General features: G+C 41.9%; 2 protein-coding genes across 7 annotated transcripts in view; one reads left to right on the top strand and one right to left on the bottom strand.

Moving 5' to 3' along the window:
• Positions 1-21,239, top strand: part of LOC104046566 (zinc finger CCCH-type antiviral protein 1) — a 30,546-nt gene extending 9,307 nt beyond the window's left edge. Inside the window, exons 3-15 of one of the 6 annotated variants that reach the window (XM_064461579.1) lie at positions 694-946; positions 1,057-1,179; positions 1,548-1,616; positions 1,975-2,043; positions 3,696-3,797; positions 6,110-6,233; positions 7,467-7,632; positions 10,042-10,162; positions 10,701-10,797; positions 11,239-11,317; positions 15,379-15,509; positions 18,471-18,622; positions 19,233-21,239. In XM_064461579.1, the coding sequence (XP_064317649.1) occupies positions 694-946; positions 1,057-1,179; positions 1,548-1,616; positions 1,975-2,043; positions 3,696-3,797; positions 6,110-6,233; positions 7,467-7,632; positions 10,042-10,162; positions 10,701-10,797; positions 11,239-11,317; positions 15,379-15,509; positions 18,471-18,622; positions 19,233-19,516 (1,770 nt within the window). In that variant the 3' untranslated portion in view covers positions 19,517-21,239. The other 5 variants (XM_064461570.1, XM_064461588.1, XM_064461617.1 and 2 more) reach the window with 5 other exon arrangements.
• A 3,501-nt stretch (positions 21,240-24,740) lies between these two features.
• Positions 24,741-27,388, bottom strand: part of TTC38 (tetratricopeptide repeat domain 38) — a 20,944-nt gene continuing 18,296 nt past the window's right edge. The window contains exon 14 of the mRNA XM_064461626.1: positions 24,741-26,654. Coding sequence (XP_064317696.1) covers positions 26,561-26,654 — 94 coding nt within the window. The 3' untranslated portion in view covers positions 24,741-26,560. The remainder of the gene's footprint in view (positions 26,655-27,388) is intronic.

Genomic DNA, 27,388 nt, shown 5'->3' with positions numbered 1-27,388 from the left:
TGCTAGGCAGCTGCGTGTCCTCAAAGCAGCTTTCTTGTTACGGGCTGCTTCTCTGTGCTGCAGGAGTAGAAGTGTTGCTGTAGTGCTTGGTGGGCAATATGAAGGAGTTTTTGGTGTATGACTTGTTCCCTGGGTCTGATTCACCGCATATCTCTTTTTTGGTGAGCAGAGGAATAAAGAAGTATGTTACTTTTTCCATATGTACTCTGATCTCAAAACATTCTTCTTATCATTTTTAGATGCTCAAGTCTTCAATGCAGAATAAGCAGTTTCACCTCCATGAAATAATGCCTCATTTGACACACTGTATATGTTTTTATGGATACACTTGTTCTTTGTTACTGTTTTGGGTTTTGTTTGTTTGTTTTGCTCATTAATAGAATAACTGTAAAACAGTCAATTGTTATGTAACTTGCTTAGGAGTGCCAAAAATGAATGCTTGTTGGATTGGCTTTTCTTTTTCTTGGAAAAAACCCCTGCACAACTTCAAAACTGAAAATGCATGAGTCAGCTGAAAATGCCTGCTCTTCCTGTAAAAAAATGTGTTCAGATTAAAGGAGTCACAAGGAGCACATGCTCTCTAGTCACAGTTTTTCTGCTGTTAAAGCTGCATGCATACAGAACACAGAAGAAAAATTACCGATTCTGATGTGCTTTTCCATTTCATATCATATCTATCTTCCCCGCTTCTAGGTCTGCCAATCTTACCACAAAAGAGATCATACTTGTAGCCAGCAAAGCAACTGCAACAAGCTTCATATTTGTCGACACTTTCTCCAAGGGGAATGTACTTTTTACCCATGCAAGAAGTCTCATAACCTCTTGGATACCCATGCATTGAGGGTGTTGGAAACTGGAGGCATTGATAGGAACGTAGCTTCAAACATCCAGACTATATATGATTATAAGTATGTGGAACTCAACAAGGAACTGAAGAATGGGAGAAGTAAGTTGTATAAAGCACTGATTTTAAATAAGATTCTGAGCTTGATAGAGGTAGAAGCCGTTCTTGCCTTATGTCACAGCTAAACCCCATCATCCTTTCTGTGCTTTCAGTACACAAACAAAGAGAAAATGTATTAAAAAAACCAGCAGTTGTAAGCGTTAAAGAACAGAGGATACCTCTGCAAACAGTAGGCTCCACATTTCACGTGCCACCTTCAGAAGGTAAATCTCTAGGTAAGTACCAACCGCTTCCATATGGAATCAGCTTTTCTATTTCTGCTCTTACAACATGTACTGATCTTTTTTCCTCCTGCCATTGATCCGCTTTTGGGAATGGAGTAGATCATGGCCGAGTCATGTGGGAGGGAGAGCTGCCTGACTGTTGCCTAAAATCCAGCATGCAAAACCGCCCTTGAGTGACTGCCTCTAACTATGACTAGCTGGGATTTGTAACTGTTATTGCTGATCTGTTATATCAGCAGTGGAGTGCCTGTGTACAATTATAGGTGTGATGGTCATAGTCCTCAGCACACAAATTGAGATGTTGCCAGCTGGCTGAGGTTCTGGTCCAGCAGTGCTGTTCATTCAGTCTTCTCACGCAGGTCCCAGTAGCAATGTACCTGATCAGAGTGAGCGCCAGTTGCCAACAGGAGCTGGAGGTAAAGGCAAAGGTATAGATTGATTCTAACCCTTCAGTCTTGAGGTCAGTGGTTCTCACTGAGATTTGATTTCACACAGTGCTACACTTCCCTGCAGTAGTTGGAACCTAATTGTGGCCAAGTCGTGTGGGAGGGAGAGCTGCCTGACTGTTGCCTAAAATCCGGCATGCAAAACCGCCCTTGAGTGACTGCCTTTAACTGTGACTAGCTGGGATTTGTAACTGTTATTGCTGATCTGTTATATCAGCAGTGGAGTGCCTGTGTACAGTTATAGGTGTGATGGTCATAGTCCTCAGCACACAAATTGAGATGTCACCAGCTAGCTGAGGTTCTGGTCCAGCAGTGCTGTTCATTCAGTCTTCTCACGCAGGTCCCAGTAGCAATGTACCTGATCAGAGTGAGCGCCAGTTGCCAACAGGAGCTGGAGGTAAAGGCAAAGGTATGGATTAATTCTAACCCTTCAGTCTTGAGGTCAGTGGTTCTCACTGGGATTTGATTTCACACAACCCTACAGCTCCCTGTGGTATTCAGAGTGCAGCTTATGTGCTTACCCTGCCATATGCTGAAAGTCATAGTACTGGACAGCCCAAGCATTGTGCAGCACAGTGGGGAGTAGTCTAGGATTGATCTCTGTACTGTTCTGGACACATTGCTTCCTCCCTGGGAAGGAGACAGGGTTGTACCTGTGTGTGTGGTATCTTTCCTTGCCTTTTCTCCCTGGGAAATGGATATAGCTTTCTCAGTAGAATGTGGGGAAATATCAAATTTACTTATCTGAAGACAGTTGATGTTACACGGGTGTTGTGGGTTAACCCTGGTGGACGGCTAGGTACCACACAGCCCCTTGCTCACTTCCCCCAGACTGCCAGTAGGTATGGGGAAGAGGAAAGAAAGAATAAAAGCAAGAAAACTTGGGGGTCAAGATGGCTGGGGGGGCTGGGGCAGAAAGCAAAGGGTAAATGGAAGAAGAAAGATGAAAACAAAACAAAACAGGTGATGCAAAGGGAATCACTCCCCACCTTCCACAGATAGGCTGGTGCCCAGCCAGTTCCTGAGCAAAAGATGGCTAACCCTCCTAAAATTCCCTCTTTTCCCTTTTATTGCTGAGCATAATGTAATATGATATGGAATATTTCTTCGGTTAGTTAGGGTCCTCTGCCTGGTTATGTACTCTCCCAGCCTATTGGGCACTCCCCAGTCTGTTTGCTGGTAGGGCAGAGTGAGAAACAGAGAAAGCCTTGATGCTGTGCAAACACTGTTCCACGGAAGCTAGGACATCAGTGTGTTATCAGCATTGTTTTGGTAAAAAATCTAAAACACAGCATCATATGAGCTGCTATGGGGAAAGTTAACTCTATCCTAGCCAGGCCCAGCACAGTGAGATTTTTGATGCAGCAGAGTAATACACTGAAAACACAACACAAATGTTAAATTACACTTATACTGAAGTTACACATAGCAATTGCAACACATAGTTCAATGAAAAATAGCAATGTGATTCCCATTACAGATCTGTATGATATGCTCACCGTCACAGTGCTGGGTGTCCCCAGTCCCCAGGAAGGAATAAATGGTTTGAAGGCAGCTCAAGCCCATTTCTGTTTTCAAAATTCTTTTGTTAGTTTTTTAGTTTTTATATTGTTATGTTGGGCTGAGCCCTGTATTCACTCCCCCTGTGCTGGTCTGGCAAACTCAGGGAGAAACATTCATACTGCCAGTTGATCCACTCAGCTGACATAGATATTTATCTACAACAAAGGCCACTCTTTGGTCCCCTTTGAGTTGAGACAAAGTCAGCTTCTTTGCAACAGCTGCGGTCAGTCACACCCTGCATTGCTCTCTGAGCTTCATGACATTGCCCTTGGCCATCTCGGCTGAGCTTTATTCTATTGTAGGATTTTTTTTTTGGTCAGTCACAAAGCCCTAACTCATGTAGTGGCCATACGGGGCATAGTCGGGTCTTGAAAGTGCTTGACTGGCTACTGCAGTCAACTCTTGGTTATTTCTGGGGTGAAATATCATTTGCAATGTCTTTCTTTTAGAGTTGTATTTTGGTAGGGCAAATAAAGACTGATGTGATCTTTCCTGTAGATAAAAAAGATGATTCCTCTGCTAAAGCTTCAAAGGACAACAAAGAAGATGAGAGTGATGATCTATGCGTGTTCTATGTCTGGAAATACTGCAAACATAAAAGTAAGCTTTGTAAAAAGCAATGTTATCTTCAGAGAACAACGTCTGCAGAGGCTCTCCCTGCTCTCAATGGCTTGGACTAGTGGTGGCATATGGAGTGGCAGTGGTGACTGTGCCTTCTCACTCATTCACTTTGTTTCCAAGTCACTAATAAACACTGTCAGAATTACAAACATAATGAGAGGAAAGTCAAGTGGATACACTTAAACCCTTTCCCCTCCAGATGATCCACCTATGGCCTATTTCAGCCCTGTTGATGGGGGTAGGCTTTGGGTGTGTTTCTGTGCCAAAAACCCTTCAAGGGTTAAATGTGACACTTTCTGTAACTGTTAGATCAATTTAAGAGCGGGCCTTATGCTGTTGTCATTGACAACTGGTAACAATATGTCATCCTTTACTCTTTCTGTACATCAGATAATAGCCATATTCTCCCCCATTAAGTCCTTTAAAAATGATCTGAGGTATTACAACATTTTAAGAAAACACTAGTTGTACCAGCTAAGCTAAAGGTAAATCTAGTCCATCATCCATCTGGCAGTGGCCAGTAATAGTGGTCTGGGGGAAAATATAAGTATAAACAAATGTATCTGTGGCCTGTCCCTGAGCAGTCACCTAACCCTTGGGTTAGGCTCTTCCTTGCTTAAGAGGAGGTGCTTTCAGTGAACTTTTCCAATTACTTTCTAAAGGACTACTCCTTTTCTGACCTCCTGGTCTTGGGAAAAGATCCACTTGAATTAGATCAGACTGTTTTTGCTTTCGCTTAGGATGTGGACAACAAGTTGCCTGATAACTGTTCGGTCTGAGATGTTTGTGTGTATTTAGCATTTCTGTAGTGGGTTTGTGTTCTGGTAAAGATGCAGTTCTGTCAGAACCTCCTTTTCTGAGAGGCAGGTGAGTAAGTTACTTTAGGGCTCGATAATACCTCTTCTTAACCATTACTTTGAAGAGAGACAGTACTTTAAAAAATAGTATATGTATTTAATGGATATTTTATGGCTCCTGGAAATGAAATCTGGCCAAGAGAGACTGAGTGTTGTTTTGTCTACAGCTTTTCAAGTTAATTTAAGCACAGTGCTTTCAAGACAGGGGGCACTTCAGCCCTGTTAACAAAAAGAAAGGGAGCGAATGACAGTGTTGTCTTCATAACGGGTTAGTTTCCATCTTTCTGTGGTCAGATACATCAGGGGTCAGAAATAGTGAAACTCCTTTTGGCTCTCTTTGTGCAGCGGCTACTCCAGCCTTGTATCACATTTCTCAGACTCTCTGCTTCTTTAGGACGAGTCCTGAGGCTTAAGTTTATGAACTTTTGGACCTGCATAATGTAAATGGTGTACCCATGTGCTAGCTGTGGAGGTCAGGCTCAAAGCAGCTATCCTGTGACCACCAAATAGCTAAACTCAAATAACAGTTGGAGAGCTAATGTGCTTTGCCGTGCTGTCTTTGGCTCAAAAGTTGTAAAAAAGAGGTTTGGTCCATACTCAGATGTGGTGTATACATCAGCTTCCCCCAGCAGGGAGGCCTAGAGGTCAGCCTCTGCCTGTATCCAGCAGCATGCACTCATGCGGGGGTGTTAGACAGGTCTGAACTCAAACGTGCAGACATACATGCATTGAAAACATAGGTGAGTTAGAAAAACCACAGAAGTCTTCCTCCTCCTGTGTGAAGGGTATATAGCACTGCTGCAGGTCTTGCATGCAAGGCAGTTAAAAATTGCTGCTCTCCAGTGAAGCAACAATTCCAACAGTATCTAGCAGTCTTATTAGTAGGGCACTGTGCTACTTCTTCAGGGCTGAAGGTAGGATACCTCTTGGGGGATGTTCTGTGGAGTATTGCAGGTCTTTATGCTGCCTCATTCATTGCGCTGGGCCTAAAATAAACATTCAGGCCTTGGTAACCACCCCATAAGCTTCACGGAACTAAGGGAAGGAGAGAACCAGATATATCGGATTTCTTGTGTGATGTGTAGACTAGACTTTTAAGAGCTGAGAAATGTGGTGTGACACGTAGGCACACACTTCCTATCTGTGGTGCTCCTTTCCCAGCTGCCAATGTTGTGGCTTAGCAAAGGGAAGGTTGTGGTTTCTTTGGAATATATGGGGCAGTATGAGGGCTTATGTTGCTTTTCTAGACAAAACTGGAGAAACACACACCCCTATTGTTCAAATGTATTTCTATTTTCAGCACTCTATCTTTATTGCTCATACCAAAGCCCAGGAGATAAAGCCAGAATGTAAAAAATGCTTGTTCTTTTTTTTTTCTTGTCTTTCTCTCTGTTACGATTGCAGAGCAATTCACTATGTCTGATCTCATTACAGATAAATGCAGATTTGTTCATTACCATTTGCCATATCGATGGCAAGTACATAATGGGATCACCTGGAAAGACCTTTCCATGATGGAGGAAATTGAAAAGGCCTATTGTGACCCAAAAATCAGCAGGTATAATGATGCTGGACTGCCTGCTTAGAGTACTGTGTTTGAGCCCCCGAGGAAAAACTATTGTTTTCTTCCTAAAGATGTCTGACTTCTGTAACTTCTGATTACTGAGCTTCTCAGAATCTGGGAGGATGTACAAATGAGAAGTTTTCTTTTTAAAAAGAAAAGTAAAAGTGTTTGCATGGAAATACCATGCCATTTTTGACTTCTAAAAATAACACAACAATATCTTGCATTTAAAACTATACAGGGTAAAAAGAGGTGGATGGAATTTAGTGCTTAGAATATTAGTATTTCAGATAATGAATCATACTTTCTTTTACAATAATTAAATTGGGCCTTTCAACAGCAGTTCAGAGCTGGTCCTTCTCTATGGCTATTTATTCCTTTCCTAATGCAGCTAGTATCTATAATAATAATATTATAATATCTGTAATGTGCCTAGAGGAATTTTATGAAATGCCCTTTGTGTAAGCAGACCTTTTTGTTTGGTTGGTTGGGTTTTTTTGAGAATGCTTTTTCCCTTTAACTCCTTTCAGAAAGTCCCGCTGTAAGCCACCTTGATTTGTAGGGGACCCCAAGTTTGGCCTCAATAAAATGGTATAGTAATTTTGGCCCATGTGTCGTTAGACAGCAGGTGATTTTGATTTGCGGCTTGACTAGTCTGCTGGATGGTGCAAACAAGCAAGATTCCCAAGAGGAGGCTGCTTTCATAGTCTTTCTGCCTGACAGTTAATATTTGAAGCCTCCCAGGAGTAAAAGCCCATGTGATTCCAGTGATGAATGCTATTTACAGAGCTCATAGCTGTGATTGCATCCTCTGTAACCACAGAAAAGGAACAAAGTTGATAAGTTGCAGGTGTTTGCTGGCAAACTCAGTCACATACTTATCAACTTCTATTTTTGTACTGAGAAAAACTGTAACCATGCTTATTTATTGCAGAAATATCTTTTGCCATATTTTATATGTATCCCTGGACTGTCTGTAAAGCTGGCGGTGCAACATCTGGCTAGCAATTGAGATGGCATTCAGTGTTTCGCAAGCCATAGTTTGCTTCTGAAGATGGGAAATGGTTTTCTGAGCTGCCGTGCATGCTATGGGAAAAGCTCTTATTTCAGGCCTAATTAAGTTTGAGCAATGACGTTATACTGAAGAAAATTACATCAGCTTAAACTGGGGAATAGAGGATAAAATATATACTGTTAACTCTAATAAACCTGAATTTGTCCTTCCAGCATAGCAGATAAGAACATTGATTTCCAGACAATGACCTGCTCTTCCTCTCTGCTTCGACGCCTCTCTACGCCATCATCAGTCACAAAACCCACGTTTGTACTGACCACGCAGTGGATTTGGTATTGGAAGGATGACCAAGGCCAGTGGATTGAATATGGACAACCGGTGAGCCCACATCCTGTGCTTTGAATTACTTCTGAAGAAATGTGTGGAGCCTCTTCCCCCCACTCCCCTTTACTCAGCAAGGTTAATTACTTGTGCTTGAATTTTACAGTGTCAAGTAAGGCAGTGAAGCTACAGATATTCACAACAGATGTGATAAAATGATGACAGATTGGAGGAGAGGGAACACACCTCATCTCCTTGCAGTGAGGTTCAGTATGAACAATGGTCTGTCTTTGTGTCTGGGTGATTTGTTATAACTACTTCCTGATGAAGACCTTGTTGGCAAATGCAGGAAAGCAGAATTCCTTTTTTTTCAGCTTGTGTTGGTCAGACTGTTTTTGATGATGTATGCTGGCTTCTCTAGTCAGATTACCTTTTGGAGTTGTCCGTGGCTTCTATGCAGATTTAACATGTACACAATGTCCTTGAGATATATTGCCTTTTAAATTATTCAGGAAGTAGTCCTGCCTCTCTTCTAAGCGTTGTCCTGCTTCCTTGGATGTGCAAGGATTGCTCTGCTCTCTCAGATCAAATGTTACCTTTTTCCTTGGGTAGCCAGATTCTCTTTGATGAGAGAGTTATGTGTCTGAAAAATGCAGGAAAAGAAATAAATAATCTCTCCTTTCCCCAAGGTAGGTGGTTTTTCCCCATCTGGTTTTCAGTATAGCTGCACCAATGAGAGAGCACAAAGGTGGTCCAGGGATGTGGAAAAGTAGGCAGGGAAAAATGATGGATATTGCAGCCCTGGCAATGGTGGGCCTTGATTGCAGTAGGCAGCTTTAAATGGAAAGCATCTCCATCAGCATACCTTAATATTTTACGTTGTTTTGTACATTAGAGAATTATACTTGCAGCATGGTTTAACCCCGGTGTCACGGAGCACATTTAGAATCTGTTGACTACACCAGTTTGTTGGGGGGATTTTTTAGACTGTTTAAAGCACCAGGGGTAGCAGCAAAAGTAGTTTTGTTGGAGTAGGATGTTGTAAAAGTGAGACTTAACAAAGTCCAATGGCAAGGTTCACTCTCATTTACCGCACAGAGGATATAATAATAATTCAAAGTTGCCAATGCGAAATCTTAGTACACCATAACAGAAGGTGATGTGCAATATTGGTCGCATACCAAAGATCTGTAGTTGGTAAGGGGTCTCTCAGCCTCAGAGAGTAACCTTGAGAAGCTTCCCGGCTCAAGGGGAGATCCTGCTAAGGAGCAGGCTGCACAGCAGTGGGAAGTCCAAAAAAAGCTCACTCAGGTTGTCATATTTGTGGAACAAAATGGTTGACTCATAGTCAAATTACATGCAATGGAAAAGGTAAGCATGAGACTCCTTGTACCCACAGCTTTTTGTTCCCTGACAAATTAGTCTTGGAAGGACCACCTGCCATTCTTGTGTTAATCATGTGATCGGCATTCCAGGTTCCAAGCTCATATGCATCAATGCTTGTCATGTCACCCTGTTTCTGTGTGGGTTTTCAGAGAACAAGTTGGAACTAGAGAAGTTCATGGCCTGGTCATGGTCTAGGCCTTTACTTCCTTTGGGGCCTGAACCAAGCTAACACTAGTTTGGTCAAGGAGTCAAGTGCATCTGTTGCACCCGGCTGGCAACTAAGCCCCACACAGCTGCTCACTCACTCCCCCCCAGTAGCATGGGGGAGAGAATGAGAAAGGTAAAAGTGGGAAAACTCGTGGGTTGAGATAAAGCCAGTTTAATAGGTAAAGAAAAAACTTGCACACACAAGCAAAGCAAAACAAAACGTTCACCGTTTCCCATGGGCAGGCAGGTGTTCAGCCATCTCCAGGAAAGCAGGGCTCCATCATACGTAATGGTTCCTTGGGAAGACAAATGCCATCACTCCAAACATCCCCCCCCACCCTTCTTCCCCTAGCTTTATGTGCTGAGCGTGGCGTCACTTGGTGTGGAATATCCCCTTGGTCAGCTGGGGTCAGCTGTGCTGGCTGTGTCCCTTCCTGACTTCTTGTGCACCCCCAGCCTACTCACTGGTGGGGTGGGGTGAGGAGCAGAAAAGTCCAGGACTCTGTGTAAGCACTGCTCAGCAGTAACGAAAACACCCCTGTGTTGTCAATGCTCTTTTCAGTACAAATCCAAAATATAGCCCCACACCAGCTACTATGAAGAAAATTAACTCTACCCCAGCCCAAACCAGTACAACTTGTTACAGAAATTTGAATGGGATAAATGTGTGTTCATCATTACTAAATATGTATTTCCTTGTATGTTATTAGTGTTTGGTAATTGCGCTTTAGGCCACAATAGTTCTGGGTAGATTTCTCTTCATCCTGCTCTTTGTCTCTTCTTTCCCTCTGCCCAAACTAGTTATCCAGGGTTCAGTCCTGACTGTTTACTCATTACTTTTCTCTCTGTTTTTTTTCTTTCCCCCCACCAAAGGGAGAAGGGGATGGTGTGAAGTCGCCGTCCTCTGATATTCTTGAGAATTTGTACCTAGCAGATCCAGGTGCCACTGTAACTTTCCAGGCTGGTTTGCATCATTATGAGCTCAAATTTAAAGGTACTCATTTTAAAGGTTCTCATTTGCAACTGTGCAGTGCTTTACTAGGACTAAATTGCAAGCTATCCCAGCTTTTAGAAACTTTGACTTCTACTAACAGATTTACTCACTGAAAGGGGAGGTGAAGGCGTGATGGCCCAGAGGAAATTCCTTACAAAAGTAACTTTCCCTCTTATTCCTTGACACTATCCAGACTCCCATTGGACCAGAAATAAAAAGATTTGTAGTCTTTGCATAAAGTCACAGTAAACCTTAAGTAAAATGAGTTAACCCTGTGGATGGTAAAAATGAAAAATCAAGCATGTTTCTGTGCTGCTGGGGCAACATTTAAAGAGCATGAATGACTTAAGGGAGCAAGCAGGACAGGCATAGGTTAAATAGCAGAGTGACAGGAAGCTTACATAGGCTTTGTGCAGCCATGCTCCAGCAGAAAGAACTGACAATGAATATGCAGTTTTCATTAATGACTGTCATTAATTAATGACCCCATCTTAAAGATTTACTCATAACTTCTTTTTTCTTCTCTCTTCTCCTCAAGAAATGATCCAGACAAACAAGTCTTTTAAGACTCAAAGACAGGTCCGCAGGCGACCAAAATTTGTGTCTTTTGAAGATGTGCAGAAGATAAAGAAAGGGTAAATTTTGCTTTTTTGGTTTTTTTTTTTCCATATTTCAGAAGTAATTTTAAGGCAAAATGGCTGTCAGTATTGGTAGTAATCAGCAAAGAACAAACTGTTGCTAGAAGAAAATATCCATTTGACTGAACAGAATCCATATCACAAACTGTCGGCTTGGTGCATCACCTGGTTTCTGGGGTACATGTTACTCCAGGTACTGCGTCCACAGGACCAGTGATGGACAGTTGTTTCTTACAGAAGGAAGTGGAAGAGGACTGTGACAACTGAATGGCAGCATGCAAAGCCCAGCTCACAGAATGAGGCCGTTTCCCAGTTTCTTTGTGGTTTATATCGTTTATTTTTAAATGTAGGAATTGACCAAAGCGGATGCTGCTGATTTAAATGTTCAGAGCAGGACTAATATTACTAACACCTTGTTTTCTGTCTGTTTGCAAGCAGCCAGAGGGATTGTTCTATTCCAAATCAAGCCTGTCCTATCCATTGGGATCAATCTGCACTGCCTGACTTGGGATACAAGGTATCTTTTCTTTTCTTTTCCTTTTTTTTTTTTTTTTTTTGTCTTTTGTAATTCTGATGGAAAGGCACAATTCAAAGAAGCATGCTGCTTAACTGAAGCAATTGTAACTGGGTAGATGCTAAAAAGTGACAAGAGTGACTTCTTGGGTAGGTCTGCTAAAGATCTAGGTGGTTTCCTAAGAGCTCCTCAAAAAGGTGCCAAATTCCCATAAACTTAATCTGCATTTTAGGCATCTATCCACATGCAAAAACAAAACTCACCAAATTCAAGACACAAAGATTCACTGTTAAAAATTTAAAAATTGCTTACCTTGGTGACTTGGAAGACCAGTTAAGCAAGGAGCTTCTATGAAATGTGCATTTCTTCACTAGGAGCTGGGCTGAGACCAAACCCTTCCTGCGCAGGCCATTAAAAAGCCATCCAATAATAATACCATCATGGCTGTTGGTGCATAAAGTTTGGACTGGGAGACCTAGGAAAGGAAACCTCTATATGCTCTTTCAAATCACCCAGTACTGTCACATACATCACGATCAGAGCACAGACCATGGCCTCAAGGAATGGCAAAAAGAGAGAGTTACAGCCAAGAATTCCAAAAACATCTGTAGTGATCTCTTCAACAAATCAAACCAAACCTCTGCCAGTCCAAAGCTGATGTTTCTATTTGGTCTACCAAGATCAAAAACGTGCAGGCTTTTTTAAAATTATGAGGTCTACTGGTATTAAGCAGCAGTCCTTCTGGAAGTACTTACAGTATGCTAGAAAAAAGGCTTTTCAGTGTTACACTTGGCCTTTTTTTTTTTTTTCTTTCAGTGGTTTTGACCCTGATTAAGGAACGGCATGTAATGTGGAGGATAAGAGGTTTTCCTTGTTGACTGCGTCACAAAATCTTGTATGATGCTGACCAAGTTGTATTGGTGCAGATATTGTGATGACTAGGGACAGGACAGAAGTAATATATTTCCAGAATTCTCTCTGGCTACTTTTGGCTGACAGAGAGTTCCACTGCTATTCTCACTCTTTGTGTTTTGTTTTCCCTAATATAGTTAGATTGGCAGTAGCATGAGAACCAGAAATATCATGTTTCTTAGCTTCTGTGGGCTGGTCTCTGTTGTTCTGCTTTGTGCTGAATGTTTTGTTTTACACTGACCATCCTCTTGTGTTGGATTATGCCTTACTCAGGGTAACAGCAGTATCTGATGAAAAAATCAGTGGGTAAAATTTAAGTCAACTGCTCTGTACACTAGCTCCCTTCAAATAGCTCTTTTTCACAATTAACAAAAAACCCCTAATTTTTCAAGATTGTAAAAGTGTCAGGTGTCCAGCACCCGCTGAATGAACTAGTAATTAATTTGTGTAGGAATCTGGCAGCCAGATGTTTTGAAGATTTGAGCCTGTGATACTATGAGCTCTGCCAAAATTATAAAGGATATAGCTAATCAGCTCTTCCCTTGGCTTATCAGCAGTTTAATTAATTAACATAATCTTAAATCTTTCAAAAGAATGCCAGGAGAACAGGTAGCTCAGTTCTTTTTAGGTCTCCAGGTTGTGTGTATTTCACTGGTTCCCATATTTACTCTGAGAGCTTCAGTCTAAATTTTTAGCTGAGTCCATTTGTTTGGGTGTTTCTAGAGTCACAGAGGTGAGCATGAGAGGCTCTGGAATGCGATGTGCAGGTCCATGGTGTCGCTGGTGGTACTTATGGGGATGCATGATATAGAAGGATCGTCTCATTTCCCAGAGCTCAGTTTGCTTGCTGAGTTGGCACAATCTCTTCACTTGTAAACTGGGTGCCTTTCATGGGAAAGGAAAAGTTAATTCTGTACCTAAAAAGTGACGAAGTCCACAGTACCTGTTGGTGCTAAAATTGAAAATCTGTGCTAGATTAGATATTTCTGTGGGACCTTAAGCTTGGTTTTTTTGCAGTAGTCAACAGTGTGACTGGCTGGGATTCTGCACGCATGTGGTGACCATCGCAACATCTGACAATTATGACTTGATTAATTCCCTCCTCTTCAGACATTGACAAATAATCCTGGCAAAATACGCTGCACTGGAAGTGATCCATTTCAAAAAGCGACGCCTATTTAAGATAGGGAGGGAGTCATCTTTGCAAAAAAGAGCAGCTCTGTTTTGGTAATGTTGCAGTGTCTTAATCTGTAAATCATTTAGAATCATAGCTCTACAGAAGGAAGAGTGTATAAAATGCACAATGGAAATTGGTAACGCCAATTGGAAAGTTGGTGGGGATCTCTTCTGTCTTTGGTTAACTGATGAAGTGGAATTAGTAGTCGGTAAACCTTTTAAAGGCAAAAAAAGGAATTGATATTGTCTTGGAACTTCATGCTGGGTTTTAAATTGTATCTTTAATGTACAGCTGAGAAATGTGCACGATGAATATGTGTTTTTATGTCAGAGGATGTCTTTTGTGTGGCTGCTATGTTGCTGAATCCTGACAAGCACGCCAAAGATTGCTGTGCTGTGACAGGAATGGGAGCTGGTGCAGTCAGTGTGAAGATGCTATCCGTGTGCTGTACAGGCATTAGTTCCAGTTGGGTCACTGTCACTAATACAAACTATGCTGCTTCCAAAACCTAGGTTAACCAGAGATCAAAGCTTGATATCACAGAGTACAGTTCTTGTACAGTCATACACTAACAGAAATTATTGTCAGGGCAGTGATTCCGTTTCTGCCTCAGAAACTCCACTCCTTGGTAGCAGGTTAGCAAGCGCTTGTTCTCACTAGGATTTTCCTTTTTAGGTCTGAAGATGAAAAGCTAAAGAAGTTATGTTGCTATGAAGTCTCAACCTGCGACAGCAATCAGTGTTACCTGTTATTATCAGGGGAAGCATCCTTGGGGAAATAAGCACAATCCCCCACAGTTTTCATGCAAAAGAGAACTGGCTTTGTTGCTCGGAGGCCATCATATGATAAAATAGTTGAAGCACCTTCCTTACAGGATTAGGCCTTGTACCGTGTGACTGACCCTTTACCCAGAAAGGTTACAGTTCCTCGGTAACAGATGCAGCATAGCAAAAGCATATTTGTAGCCTAAATCAAAATTGTTTATGTATAAATAAAAGCTGTCATACTGAAATATAGTGACATAATTTTCATCTTGTAGGTGACGGTGAGCAACTTGAGCTGTGGTGTCACAGAGCATGCAGAAAATAAATACTCACCTATCCACATTGTTTTATGTATTCTGTTGTGAGGTGTCTTGTATTAAGACATAGGAAATTTCAACCAACCTTGTAAAAGCTTTTTAATAAACTCAAAGAAATAATTCTTCCTTGTGCAGCTGACTTTATTCTTAATCCTTAGAAGACTTTCCTATGATAGGCCGCCTCTTCAACAAATATTTAATGCCCAAGCTGGACCTGATGTCCAGGCAAACGCTTCTTTATTTATATGCAGCTGTGAAATATAAGTCCTATTTTATCTCCTCTCTAAACTCAGTCTTTTAAAATGTGGAGCTTTTGCCTGACAGTTTAAGATAATGATTTCATATTACCTCTGAGGATGACCACAGCTTTCCTGCTTAAAACGCAACTTTGATATGTGGGATGTTGGGCATTTCACTTTAAGACATCTTGAGTCCCCACTTGACTTAGGCAGCGGTCAAGTGGAAAGCATTACCAAGTGACATCAGTCTGCCAGTGTTATGCATTTTCAGTCTAGTTTACGGAAGAGAAATGTTTGTTCTAGAAGATTACAGACACAGATTACTTTAGAGAAAAAAATGGAAAATGTATGCATGACGTAAGCAAGCAGAAGAGCTCAAATCATGTTTTAATTATGTTTTGTCTTAACTTTTCTTTGGGAAGAATGTGCATTTCTTGATGGATTTTTTTTTTTTTTTTAAATTTCAAAAGTGTGGATTTCCATGTTAAGTGTCTGTCCTAATTATTCACATAACCACAATCTAAAGCATTAAATTAACCTTCATAAGTATAATTTGGGGACCCTTCTGAAAGTATATCTGCTGTAATTAGGCTTCTGCGTGTTACCAGCTAACTGAAGCCTCATGTTGTCTTTTGCTTTGGTTTATATTTTATAGGCAGTGAAGATCAGTGATACAACCTCTGAATATGACAAAATAAAGCAGCTGTTTCTTCAGACTATGAAAAGCTACCAGATCATTAAAATACAGAGGATTCAGAATCCATCTCTCTGGAAAGTGTTTCAGTGGTTAGTATTTGTTTCCTCAGCCTTCAGGGGAGGAAGTCTCCAACATCTGCTGTCCTGTATCTTCCTCCTAGGAAACAAAAGATGTTACCACCTGTGCTTTAACGTGCCTGGTATTTCCTTCTTAAGGGCAGTTTTAGGAGTGTAATTAAGTGTCTAAGGCCTTCCAGAGAATACCATGCTCCTGGGGGGAGCTTCCCTCTGCGTGACTCCTTGGGAGATGGGGGAGGGGTACGGACAGAAAGACATAAATGATGCAAAATTGGGATGAGGATGCTCACGCTGATGTGTGTTGCGTTAATGGTAAGAGTCTGAGGAGTGGCCAGGGAGAGACACTACCATTGAGTCACGAGGTTCAGACAGGAACCCCTTGCTTTCTAAACTTCTCAGAGAGGAGTCTAGGTGTGACTAAGTCCAGTCTTAGTCTCAGACTTGGTCAACGGTTTATTTTCTAAGGGTTGTAGAAGTAACCACTCATCAGAGTATTAGTTGTTAGAAACTAATTCGCCAGATGCCCCGGCTGGTGGCGTTCAGTGAGAATGATCACGGCTAGATTAGTGAATAGTACAATTTATTAAAGCAACAGATACACAGGTTCTTTGGATTACCGGTGGTAAGATTGCTGGTTACAAGACACACACAAATACTAAGAAGATGAGTAACACTGCTAGGCTACAAATGCATTAAGCAAATATGAAGCATTGGAGATTTAAAGTGAAGCTATAGAGAGGTTTCTAAGTTTTCCCAGTGAAACACTTGGTATAAACAGATGTTTTGATCTTACCCAAATGTGTCCCAGTAGGGGGGAGGAGAGGTTCAGCCCATCAACTGGTCCCAGAAGTCAGAGCGGTATGCGATGGTATCTCCCCCAACACCCTCTTTCTCTTCACACATTTTATATTGTTTCTTATCTTTCAGGTGGAGCTTGAGTGACTCTAGTCATGCATACCTTTATTATGATGGATGTAGAATTTCCTCGCTTTACTTTTAAAAGCATAGACTAGAAGAAATTCAAAGCGCATGCCCAGTGAGGGGTGGTCGCACCTTAGAGGCGGGTAACTTTTGGGATGGAGGTGTGTTTTGGTATTGTAATGATATTATAATGACCAAAGTTCACCAAAAGGACAGCATTTTGTCAAAAGTATGACAGACTGTTGGCCCAGGGCGGCAAATACGCAGCGTACCAGCTCCATGGTACCTCGAGTTCCCATTTATCACAGAGCCTGGCCACGATGCCTCCTCACTGCTCCACCCTCCCGACAACTGCTCTTGGCGTCAGTACGCCAAGTCCTCCTGGCATTGCAGACATCTATGGTTACTAGGGAACTTCCGTGGAATGGATTCCTCACATAGCAGCTGCACGTCACCCTGACACCTTCTTCAATGCTGTACCCTTTCTAAAAACATAAGTTTAATTTCTAAGTCACATCCAGTGACTATTCCACAATGTGGTATAGCATATTGTCTCAGGGATTGAAGAGTAACTGCACGCCGCACGTCCGTTCTGTCTGTTGCAAATGTTTATCCATTAGAGCACATTAAATGCTTCCTAAAAATGAAGTGGGCAAGGGGAAGGGTGCCTGGGCCATCTTTTTTTTTTTTTTTCCCCCCAAGTCAGATTTATTAAAAGCTTCTTCAAGAGTTTGAGTACCTTTGCTGAATGGAGTCAGTATTCACTGAGAAAGAATCCTTATGCTTGAACTTAATGAGTTTCTCTGAGTTTCAGAGCTCCTTTCTGGTTTTCAACATCTGCAACAGTGATATTGAACTCCAAGTACTTATGCCAAGCTAGGCACCAGCAGATTTGACCTGGTGCTAGTGGCAATAAATGACCATGTTCAGGTTAATTTGGTAGCAGGTTAAGCTGTTCGTAGAACAGTTGTCTAGTTTAAAACAAAAGCAGAGATACTTGACGGAAATGTTCAAGGATCATGTGGAACGGTACTGGAGAAGTACTGCTCAAATAACTCCTTTCACTTGCGACGTGACCGAACCCAGGAAATTATCAGCTAATAATTTCATAAAACCCTGTCATTTAACAAAACTTAAGACACCTCAAAATATATAATAGGGCATGCTTTTTATCTTCCTCCAATGAGATAATTAAGCTAACCAGGCAGAGCTTAACATTGCCGAGTTCTTAATGAACAAATTCCAGTCCGTAGCTCTTAACTTTTCATTTATGCCGTTTACAAATTGGAAGGATTCTCCTCTCTCCCCAGCTCTGTTTACTTCATAGCTGATCACTTCCTGAAGACTGTTACTGTCCTGTCCGCTTCAACAGCTTCTGAAAACCTGTGGGATGTCTGGATGCTGTGAAATAGTGATGGGAGATACTAGTTGAGCCTTCTGTTGTGATTCCTGTTTTGACACTGGTCATAGCTCAGTCTGACTCTGGCCTAAACCAGTAAGGTCTTCAGTGGTGAAAGCAGGCTCCATTGCTCTCCGTCTGGCTCTTCCTCCTCAGCTGTGCGGTTCTCACTGAGGGGCAGGAGCCCAGGGTGTACGGCAATTTGAGTTTGCTTGGGGAATGAAGAATAAGCTGCCTCTAGCTTTTACCCACTGCTGGAGCACAGAGGCACTGCAGTTAGTACAACGTCCACTCCACAGCGAGTTTGGGGGTGGGAAGGGACAAGAGACATTAAAGCGGAACCAGTAGACCTTACAGAGGAGCCAGAGGTTGGTACAGTGGGGACTGTAGTAGTGTCAGTGCTTACTTAAATTCACGGAAGAAAGCCAGAGTTATCTAGAATTCCTGCGCAGTGGTAGCACTATGTTACTCAGCTTGTAATTGTCCATCCTCGTGCTAGTCTGTCTCGTCTTCCATGCTGAGAGAGGAGAGAGTGGACTGGAAATCTCATCCAGCTGATATTTACATGTACGTTATATACTTTTTAAAAAAAAAACCCCTTTCTCCCTTTTCTTCCATGGCTCACACTCTCCTCCCCTGAATTTTTCCATTAGGCAAAAGGAGCAGATGAAAAGGGAAAATGGAGGGAAGGAAGTAAATGAAAAGCTCCTGTTCCATGGAACCAACACGTCCTTTGTGGAAGCCATCTGCATTCACAACTTTGACTGGAGAATTTGTGGAAGCAATGGAACTAAGTATGGAAAGGGTACGTAGGAAGTGTCTCTGTGTGTTAGACGTCTACTTAAACATCTAGTTTTGAAGTCTTGAACTACAGAGGGTGGAAAAAAGAGGTAGGAATTGGTATTATGATCTTCCTTCTCTCTGGAGAGGACAAGAATTTGCGCTGTGCGGGGGTAAGTCTTTTTACAAGGTGTGAAGACAGTTATTGTAGAGATTTGAAAAAGCCTCTGTTGCTGTAGGTGGGATCTTTAGAAGGCTCAAGGTCATAATTTCAACTTGCCAAAGAAATGGCTGCTAGTCTTCATGGCAGGGAAGTGAGAAGGGTGTGCGTTCCCTCAGGGTGATCATGGAGGGTCCTCATGTTTTCTTCTCTGTCCCTCTCATCATAACAGACATACCTGTAGTGTTTTTATATGTTTTGATTTTTAAAAAATGATTCCTCAAATAGTAAATTCTGAATGGGAATTATGTGGTGAAATCCTTTCTCTTGTAAAAATTTCTATGGTGTTATGTAAAGTGAGCAAGAGGAGACTTGAAAGTTGGGTCAAATACCTCCTGAAAACCAAGGGGATGCTCGGTTTTTGTTGTCACTCTATATGTATTCCTTATAACCGTGTTTTCATATGATTTTCTAGGAAGTTACTTTGCAAGAGATGCTTCCTATTCCCATGCGTACTGTCAGCCTATGGTGAAACCAAACATCATGTTTGTGGCTCGTGTATTGGTTGGAAATTACGTTAAAGGCAATGCAGCCTATGTTCGCCCCCCAACAAAGTCCGTTGACGGGCTTCAGTTTTATGACAGCTGTGTGGACGACGAGTCAAACCCCTCCATTTTTGTTGTCTTTGAAAAATACCAGATTTACCCAGAGTATTTAATAGAGTATAAGAAGGAAGAAAAACAATGTATTGTATCTTAGGGGGATCAGAGCCGCTTGTATCCCTCATCTTATTTTCCATACTGTAGATGTTCTCATACTTGGAGACTTCTTTCTTTTTAATACAACCCTTTGGAATGTTAATCCGAAGAATTTCTGTATTGAGGAGGGCTAGCAAAACAGCTGTTACATTTGTGGAGACTAATTGCCTTGTGTTCTCCTCTTCCAGTCTTAAATGGAGCATAGACGTTTGGATAACCATAGCAGAAAAATCAGAATCATGAGATGGGAAATGGAATGTTACGACTTCTGTGGGCAAATAATTGTAAACGCATTTTCTTAGAGAGTATGTCTCTGCAAACAGTTCAGTTAAGAGAAAAATTACAAGTACAGTAGTTTTTAGGCAAACTCTCAGGTTTTTAGTAGTCAAAGATTCTTTTCCATGCAGAATATTGCTGTTCTTGATCCTCTCATCGCTCACAATTCTAAACAAGTCAGTGTCCATAAGAATGACTTGGCTTAGTTTTCAAAGTGCTGTTTGTTAATGCTGATACTAGTTTCAAGTTTAAAGTTGTAAAAAAAAAAAAAATATAAAGCTTACTTTAAATCGTAAGTTGTAAATTCTCAAGTGGAGAAGTTTTGTCTGTACAAGGGGAGCTACTGTTTGGATCAGAAAATTGTTGGATCGGATTATTTTTGTAGATCTGCAGTAACTTGCTGTGTGACCTATAGAAATATAGAGCTCAAGCGAGACTGTGAAAGTCACAGCCTACGAGTAAGCAGGTACTAAAATTCGGTGGTTTGGCTGCAACTAATGGCCGTAAGTATAAAAAGGCTCTGTCACAATGAGCCAGGCTTTCGAGTGAATGTGGCCACATATTTTCTTAATGTGAACGTTTGCTCAGCAAATGCTATAGGACAGGAGAAACATCTTAAGAAGCAATGATATTTTCTGTCCTATTTGTCTACATTTTCGTTTAACCAGAAATGTGACATGACTGGAAGAGATCAGTTATGTTCTCTCGAGGCCAGTGGTAGAACTGCTGTCCTAAGACACTTTGTATACGTGTTTTATTGCCCACGTTGTGTTGGGCAGCTCACTGAGAACTCGCTGACAATGTAGTTCCTCTTCATGTTTTGAGGTAGCTGAAAGATGCTGACGATCCAGGACCATCAGGTGGGTCATCCTGGATACTGCTTCCCTGGGTCTGCTTTTGAAAGGCTTGCTTTGTCTCTGTCAGCGACGTACAACCCTACTAACGGTGGTTACGCACTTTTTTTATTGTTACATGTTTTTTATTGTCCCAAAAAGAAAATATAGAAACTCAAATACGGAGTTTCTGCTGAATTTTAATAAGGAGTTTGTAAGTTAATTGAACTGAAGACCCTCTGTACAAAGACGTGTTATTTAGGCAGTCTAGCTGGTAAGCGGGAAACTGCTGCTAAGGACAGAGGAACGGTAACTTTTGCTTTCATATAAACTTCACAGTAACACAAACAGTCTCCCAGTTGTTTGCATCTTCGATATAAACCTGCCAACCACATGTTATACTCAAGGTTTTCAAGTTACCAAGAAGAATGGGGAATATATACAATTAAGAAACCTTATTAAAATTACTGTCTTAGAACTAAATTAATGCATCAGTAATGCTTTAAAAGGGGAAGGTTTTATCACTTTTTAAGATTTCTCTCACTTTTGTTTGCCTGTAGAGTTCCTGAACCATTAAGCCTTGCCATATTTGCAAATAAAACATGTTTTCACTCACTTTTTGCTTGTTTGTGTGCAGTTTGTCTCCATACGTAAACTTAGGGCACAACTAAACAGACCTAGTGAAGCAGCCACTAATACATGTGCTCAGTGTCTTCCTTTCATCTGTGTTTCTAAACCGGGGAACTGCATGGACGTAGTTTTGCATTTCAGTGTAGATGAAGGATAGAATACAGTCTGATTCATGGAGAATATTTCTGAAAATGAAGTTCCTACCTAAGATCCCCTAAATATTAAGTGCTGTGGTAGTCCGGTTGGATTCCATGTAATTACACGGCTGCTTTGAGCAGATGTTAAAGCCCTAAAAAAACAGGAGAAAGAGTAAGGTGAAGTAGTAGCAGAACTACTGGTTTTAATATGTAGAAGCAGTCAGGTATTGACTTATTCTAAGGATGTACTTTTTTGACTGTCTAGATGAGTAACTTTCAAAGAATCTGAACTAAGCACCTAAACAACACAGTGCTGCACTCCCCGCACCACTGTGAGCTAGAAGAGAGGCAAGTATATGGAGAATGCCAGTGAGATGCTGACAACTTAAAATTGAACCAAATCACAAAATCTAGAGGAAGGACAAGGGAAGAAACGGGAACTCCAGTGCTGTGCTTCATATTGTCAAAACTACTTCCATAGGTCTGGCAAGAAGCACTGCCGGGTTGGGGTACAACTCCCTTGTGCATGGGATATTGGCTATTTAATTGGTGCGGGGTTGGACCGTAGATGAGAGCTGCTCTGGGGAAGGCAGGCAAGAACTTCAGTTGGTCACTGAGCGGAAGAGGGAAGAAAGTTATGTTTTTCCTACTCTGGATGCAGGAGGATGGAGCAAAGGTTCTCCCACCGACTGGCAGCTCAGCCTGTTCCAGACTGATGCCAAGAAAAGCACCTTGCAAGAGAAATGCCGTGCTTGCCACAGGCAATCCTTTGCCCTCTGAGCTTGGTAAAATGGATAGTGTGTGAGAGGAAAGGAATAATGCCTTGTGTGACAGCTGTGTAGCGGCTGGGCTCAATTATGGTTCCAGCTGTTGCTGTAACAAGCCAGCTTCAAGGTAAGACCAAATCAAAGTGTGTTGTCATGATAAGAAACAGAACTGTGGAAATAATTTTGTTCATTCCTAGAGACTCTCAGGAGAAACCGTATTTGCTCTTTTCTGGCAATCCTAGCACTGCCTTTTGAGACTGCAGCTTGTGGGCCATGGCTTTGTCTGAAATAGCCCACGTGTGCTAATTGCACGTCCATTTGTCACTGCTGATGCTTTTCTTGGATTTCTGGGTTGGCTAAAAGCAGGTTATTGACTGCCCTGCTGTAGCCACCTCATTCACTAGCCTTATATTATAATCTGATGAATGGCCTTCAGGGAATTTAATAGGTGCAGAACAAGCTTGTTCAGAAAAGGCCAAAAATACATTTGCTAAGGGCACGTTTGAGGCTTAATCCAGTAACTTCACCTTCTTTTAGGCACTACAGGGGCTCTGCATGAGCACAGATACTGCTGCTCTTGACTTCTTGGTGCCTTATTTTTATTCCTGTTTTTAAACTGCGGGAATAACTACGTCTCACATTTCAAGACACAGAAAAAGAGAAGAGCATGCACCACAGACTGTGTTATGCACAGCACCACTGTAAATGTTTTATTTAAAAAAAATAATATCTTAGCAAGCTTGTTCCACTTTACCTCTAATTTTTTTTCCAGTCTAGCCCTGTGAGTCGGGGTACCAACCAGCTAATTTACTTACAATGAAGCATAGGCCAGATGCAATCCTGGCAGTCAGCCGGTCAGCAGCTCTGTTCGTTGTGTCTCCTCCCTCCACCCCGCCCAAAACCCTTCAAGTATTAAGATGGGGAGTGTTGAGAGGTGTCTCAAAAGAGAATGGCATGAGCAGTTTCCTAGCCCCTGCAAGGCCCTGGGGCTCTGTTTTCCTTCCTGGCACATTCAAGCCTCTGAAAAAAAAAAAAAACTACGTTGGGAACAGCATTGAGGTGAAATCTGTGACTGTGCAGCCCTGTGGCACAGCTGCTCTTTGGGTTCTTACAGCTCAAAGACAAGGCAGCTGCGAGTAGGAGTCTGCGAGACAAATGCAATGCCATTTTTCAGGAAAGAGACTTGAGCCCTCAGAACACGCCTGGTCACTGATGTCAAGGGCCTGTGATGCTGGACGGCGGCTGTATGCAGGTAGGCACAATAGCCTCTTGAAAACTTTAAAAAACAATGCTTCAGCCTGGGTGAATAAATCTCGTCTTGATTTGCAAACACAAAAATTATTCAAACCCAAGGTACCTGCCACAGTAGCTGGTCATGATACCACTGATGCTGTGATATTCTTTCTTCACCAACAAAACCAAGAAGCTGTAGTACTGGAGGGCTTTGGGCATGAGTGGCAGGAGCCCAGGCAAGGCCTTAGATGGTGGGTGACAGCTTTGCTTTCGCAGCACTCTCCAGTACCTACCACAAATCATGGTGGGTTTTAGTTCAGCTAAAACAGGACTAACAGTCTAAACCAGACAAGTCTTTAACAGTTCTTTTAATGGGTCCTAAAAGCCAGACCCACTGTAGCAAAGACTTTCTAAAGAACCTTTTGGTTTAGCTTGCTTGATGGGAACTGAACTGTTACAAATATGGCTGCACAAAGTGTGACAGTAGTGAAGTCCAACACAACATCCCCAGTTCCCTGTTCTATTGCATGGAACGACAAGAAATAGCTAACGCTGATGAAGCTGTAGAGGTAAAACTGAGCTGATGGTATACATGGTCTGAGCAGAGATGACCAAGAAAGCAGTTCAGAAAAGGCTTGTAAAGTGGGGGTATTGCCCTTGTAGCCACTCTGGGGATCGTGAAAAATACCATCAAAGTTAAAAATAGGTGTTTCCTGATGTAGTGCTGGCAGGGGCGTTACCGCCCAGGCTCAAATTCTGATGCACAGTACAAAGGACTATTCCCTCTGTCCCTCTGAATCCAGAAAAAGAAGCGCCATGGAGGGATGGCCTGATAGCTTTAATGGGTATGGCAAAGATAGGACAAAAGCAAGGATAGGGATGTGCCTGTGTTTCTTTGTATAACCTGTGCAAAACCAGTATCTCTTTTGTAAGCAGCAGATGTTTATCTAAAGTTTCTATCAACTGCTTTTCAGCTTCTCCGCTTTGATATAAAAAGGTGAGCTTTTAGGAGTCAGCATGGTCCTTGGACAAATTCTTCCTCCGCTTTTTCTTCCTCTCCTTGTTCTTCCCACTGTTACCTGCTTGTTAATTATTTTCTGTAACAGGAATTGAAAACACTTTGGCATAGCATGGTGAAGCAAGACAGAATGGTTTGAATATTTTAGATAAAAATAAGGGGAAGATAAGGCAGAAAACCAGTTCTCATTTATGGGCAAAATGTATAGTACTAGTTGAATGAAAAAGCTTCTAGTTGCATTCATGGAAGCAAAGAGGACACATACTGCTACAGGTCTATGAAATTAAGCTGAATAACCCATTTAAAAGCTTCATCTATACATGCACAGAAGTCATACTTACTGCTCAACTGAGCACACCTTTGAATTTATTGATGTAAAGCAGACAAAATTCTCAATCACATTATATCAAAAGGACTACAAATGTAATTCTTAAGTTTTTTTAGCAATGAATCACAAACTACACGCTTCGTAGCCAGCCAGGAGATTTCTCGGGCTTTTGTTCCCTAATAAGATCATTATATTCATTGAGTAAAAAGTTAGCTGTCTAAAGACATTGCTTGAAATGCACCAATTAGAAATAATAGTAAAAATCTAGTATAACTTTAGCACAGAGGGAGCCAATCACAGTCATGGCTAGACAGATAAAGCAGTGATAAAGCTGAAGAACAGGGAACTATGACTGTCCACAGGATACAGAAGGCTGCAGGCAAGGATGCAATACCCTTGTCTGGTTTCACAATTTATCATTGAATTAGAAATAAACTATTTTTTCCTCAGGTGAGATCTGAAAGGAAGAAGGGCAGCAGCAAGGCACTTTCCATGTCTTACTCCTCTATGCAGGAACTCTGGGGCAGCTATGAAAGTGCTTTTTTGGGTCAAAAGGAAACTATGTGGGATGGGGCTGCTGTGGGACGTGGGAAAGAGCCTGAGTTGGACAGGGAGGAGGGGCAGGCATGTGTGTGTCCAGGAGAGCTTGAAGATGTGATGCCAAAGCCAGAGCTTGGGCAGCTGAAGAGTGTGGCATTGCTATTCGGGAAGAAGAGGAGGAGGTGTTAATTCAGTTTCAGTTTGAAATACCATCTTTCCCTTCATTAGGGATTTCTTGGATTACTGGTGCAAGACAATCTGTTAGCTCTGCTACACTGCAGGAATCCAGTGGCACCAGAACATCATAGAAGTACACAGCTCACATCGTGCCTCATCTGCAGCACCAAAGCTTGTCACATCGCTTGTGCCAGGACAAAGCTTTGTGTCAGTTCCCCTTAGCTCCCTCTCTAAGGTGGAAGCTCCCTTCCAGTCTGCACGTGCTCTGAGATACCTCTGTAAAGTGCACGCTCTAACATTGGTTTTAAACTCTGCTTTGCTAACATGTAGGGACTCTGTGCTATTGAGATGGCAGTTAAGGCCTGACTTTCCAAAAGCTCAGGTAAGCACAAAGACGCCAGTCCAAACTACCATTCAGAGGTGGTATGGCTTTAGCTGAAACCCAGGCTTTTTTCTTTTTTTTCTGAACAATTTAGAAGTGCCAAGGGAGTACCTGTGTTAGAATAGTCGCAGGCAGCTATTATCCTTCATGCCTTGTTTCATTCACATAGTAATTTCAGAGAGCTCTGAGGTGCTATACTGAAAGGAAAAATTTTAACATTTTATGAGAGGGAGTTTAAAAACATGTACCTGGAAAGAGATCCTGAATGCAGACAGAACTGTAATGCCAGAGTCTGTGACTCATGCCTGAATGGACTGGAAGCTTGATACAGAATTCAGTTTATGCCTGTATTGGGTCTGGCCACATACTTTCCTACTAGCTATGTTTAAAAGGTCTGTCTGAATTACCTGAGCAGTTTCCTGATTATTTAATGTATTAATGAGGTAACAAACTGGGCCAATGAATGACTGAGATGCAGGCACTGTTATTGTGCTGTATACAGGGTCAGAGGGAATTTCCAGGAAAATATACCAGAAAAGCAGTGTCCCAGGATGCTTCAGAAAGCTGTGCATTATCAGCAGGTTACCTTCTTCTCAGATCCGACTCGTAGGATACCTACTGTGATTCTCTAGCATGGTTTATAGCATAGCACCCCTCCACGCCCTGCACCCAGACTCTGACTGGTAAGCTTATTGCTATCTCAGCTGAAGCACAGTGGAAAGCCTTATGCCATTGAATGAACGGCTGCTGCCTTCCTAATAAGTCGCTCTGTCATTGGTGAATTTGGTCTCATCGCATCACGTTCTCTCAAGAGGCACCTAAAGAAGGAGAAGAGGTGGAAGAGAAACAGGAAGATCATGAGTACAACATCAGTTCTCCTGTAAGATCACCAGCAGTATCCTTGTAAGAGGAAAACAGTAGGTAACAACCTGCTCTTGAGGTGCAGACTTCCCTTATCGGAAACATTTGGCCTTGGCATTAAGTTTAGGCAGAACAGCATTGTTTTCAGCACTGACAGAGACAAAAAATGAGCACCCACAGATCAGAGTGCACAGAAGAATCATTTTGATATTGTAACGAATTTTTATGTTTCAAAAGAGACCTCAGGAAGGAAGCAGGCAAGGCTTCATATTGTCCCGAGGATCCATTCTTTTAAGTGCACAGGCAGACCCTGTCAGTACATTTCAACAGGAGTCAATATGGGTGAATAAGCAACACCTACAATTTCTACCAAACAAGACTCTTGTGATTTGTTCTAAGGCAAGCTCACATATCAGACTCTGCAAATCCTACTTCCCAATAAAGCAGATGTTATCATTAGGACAGATTTGATTTTCAGCAGTTACAGAAGTTCAGCAGTCTGTTAGAGTGCACTGATCAACAGGCAGGAGGCCACATTTTAAGATCGAACCATTTGAAAGTCAACTGCCCTTGAACAAATACCAATCATTCATCCAGACCGCAAGAGCATACTTTTGGAAATGGAAGCTATGGCACTTCTTATCCTAGTTAAATGTTGCTGCATTTAACAGAAATGCGTGCATATAGTTTT

Source organism: Phalacrocorax carbo, chromosome 1 (assembly GCF_963921805.1).
Source record: "Phalacrocorax carbo chromosome 1, bPhaCar2.1, whole genome shotgun sequence".
Classification (NCBI taxonomy): domain Eukaryota; kingdom Metazoa; phylum Chordata; class Aves; order Suliformes; family Phalacrocoracidae; genus Phalacrocorax; species Phalacrocorax carbo.
Note: the sequence above shows the minus strand (reverse complement) of the source record. Positions and strands in the feature narration are given on the sequence as shown.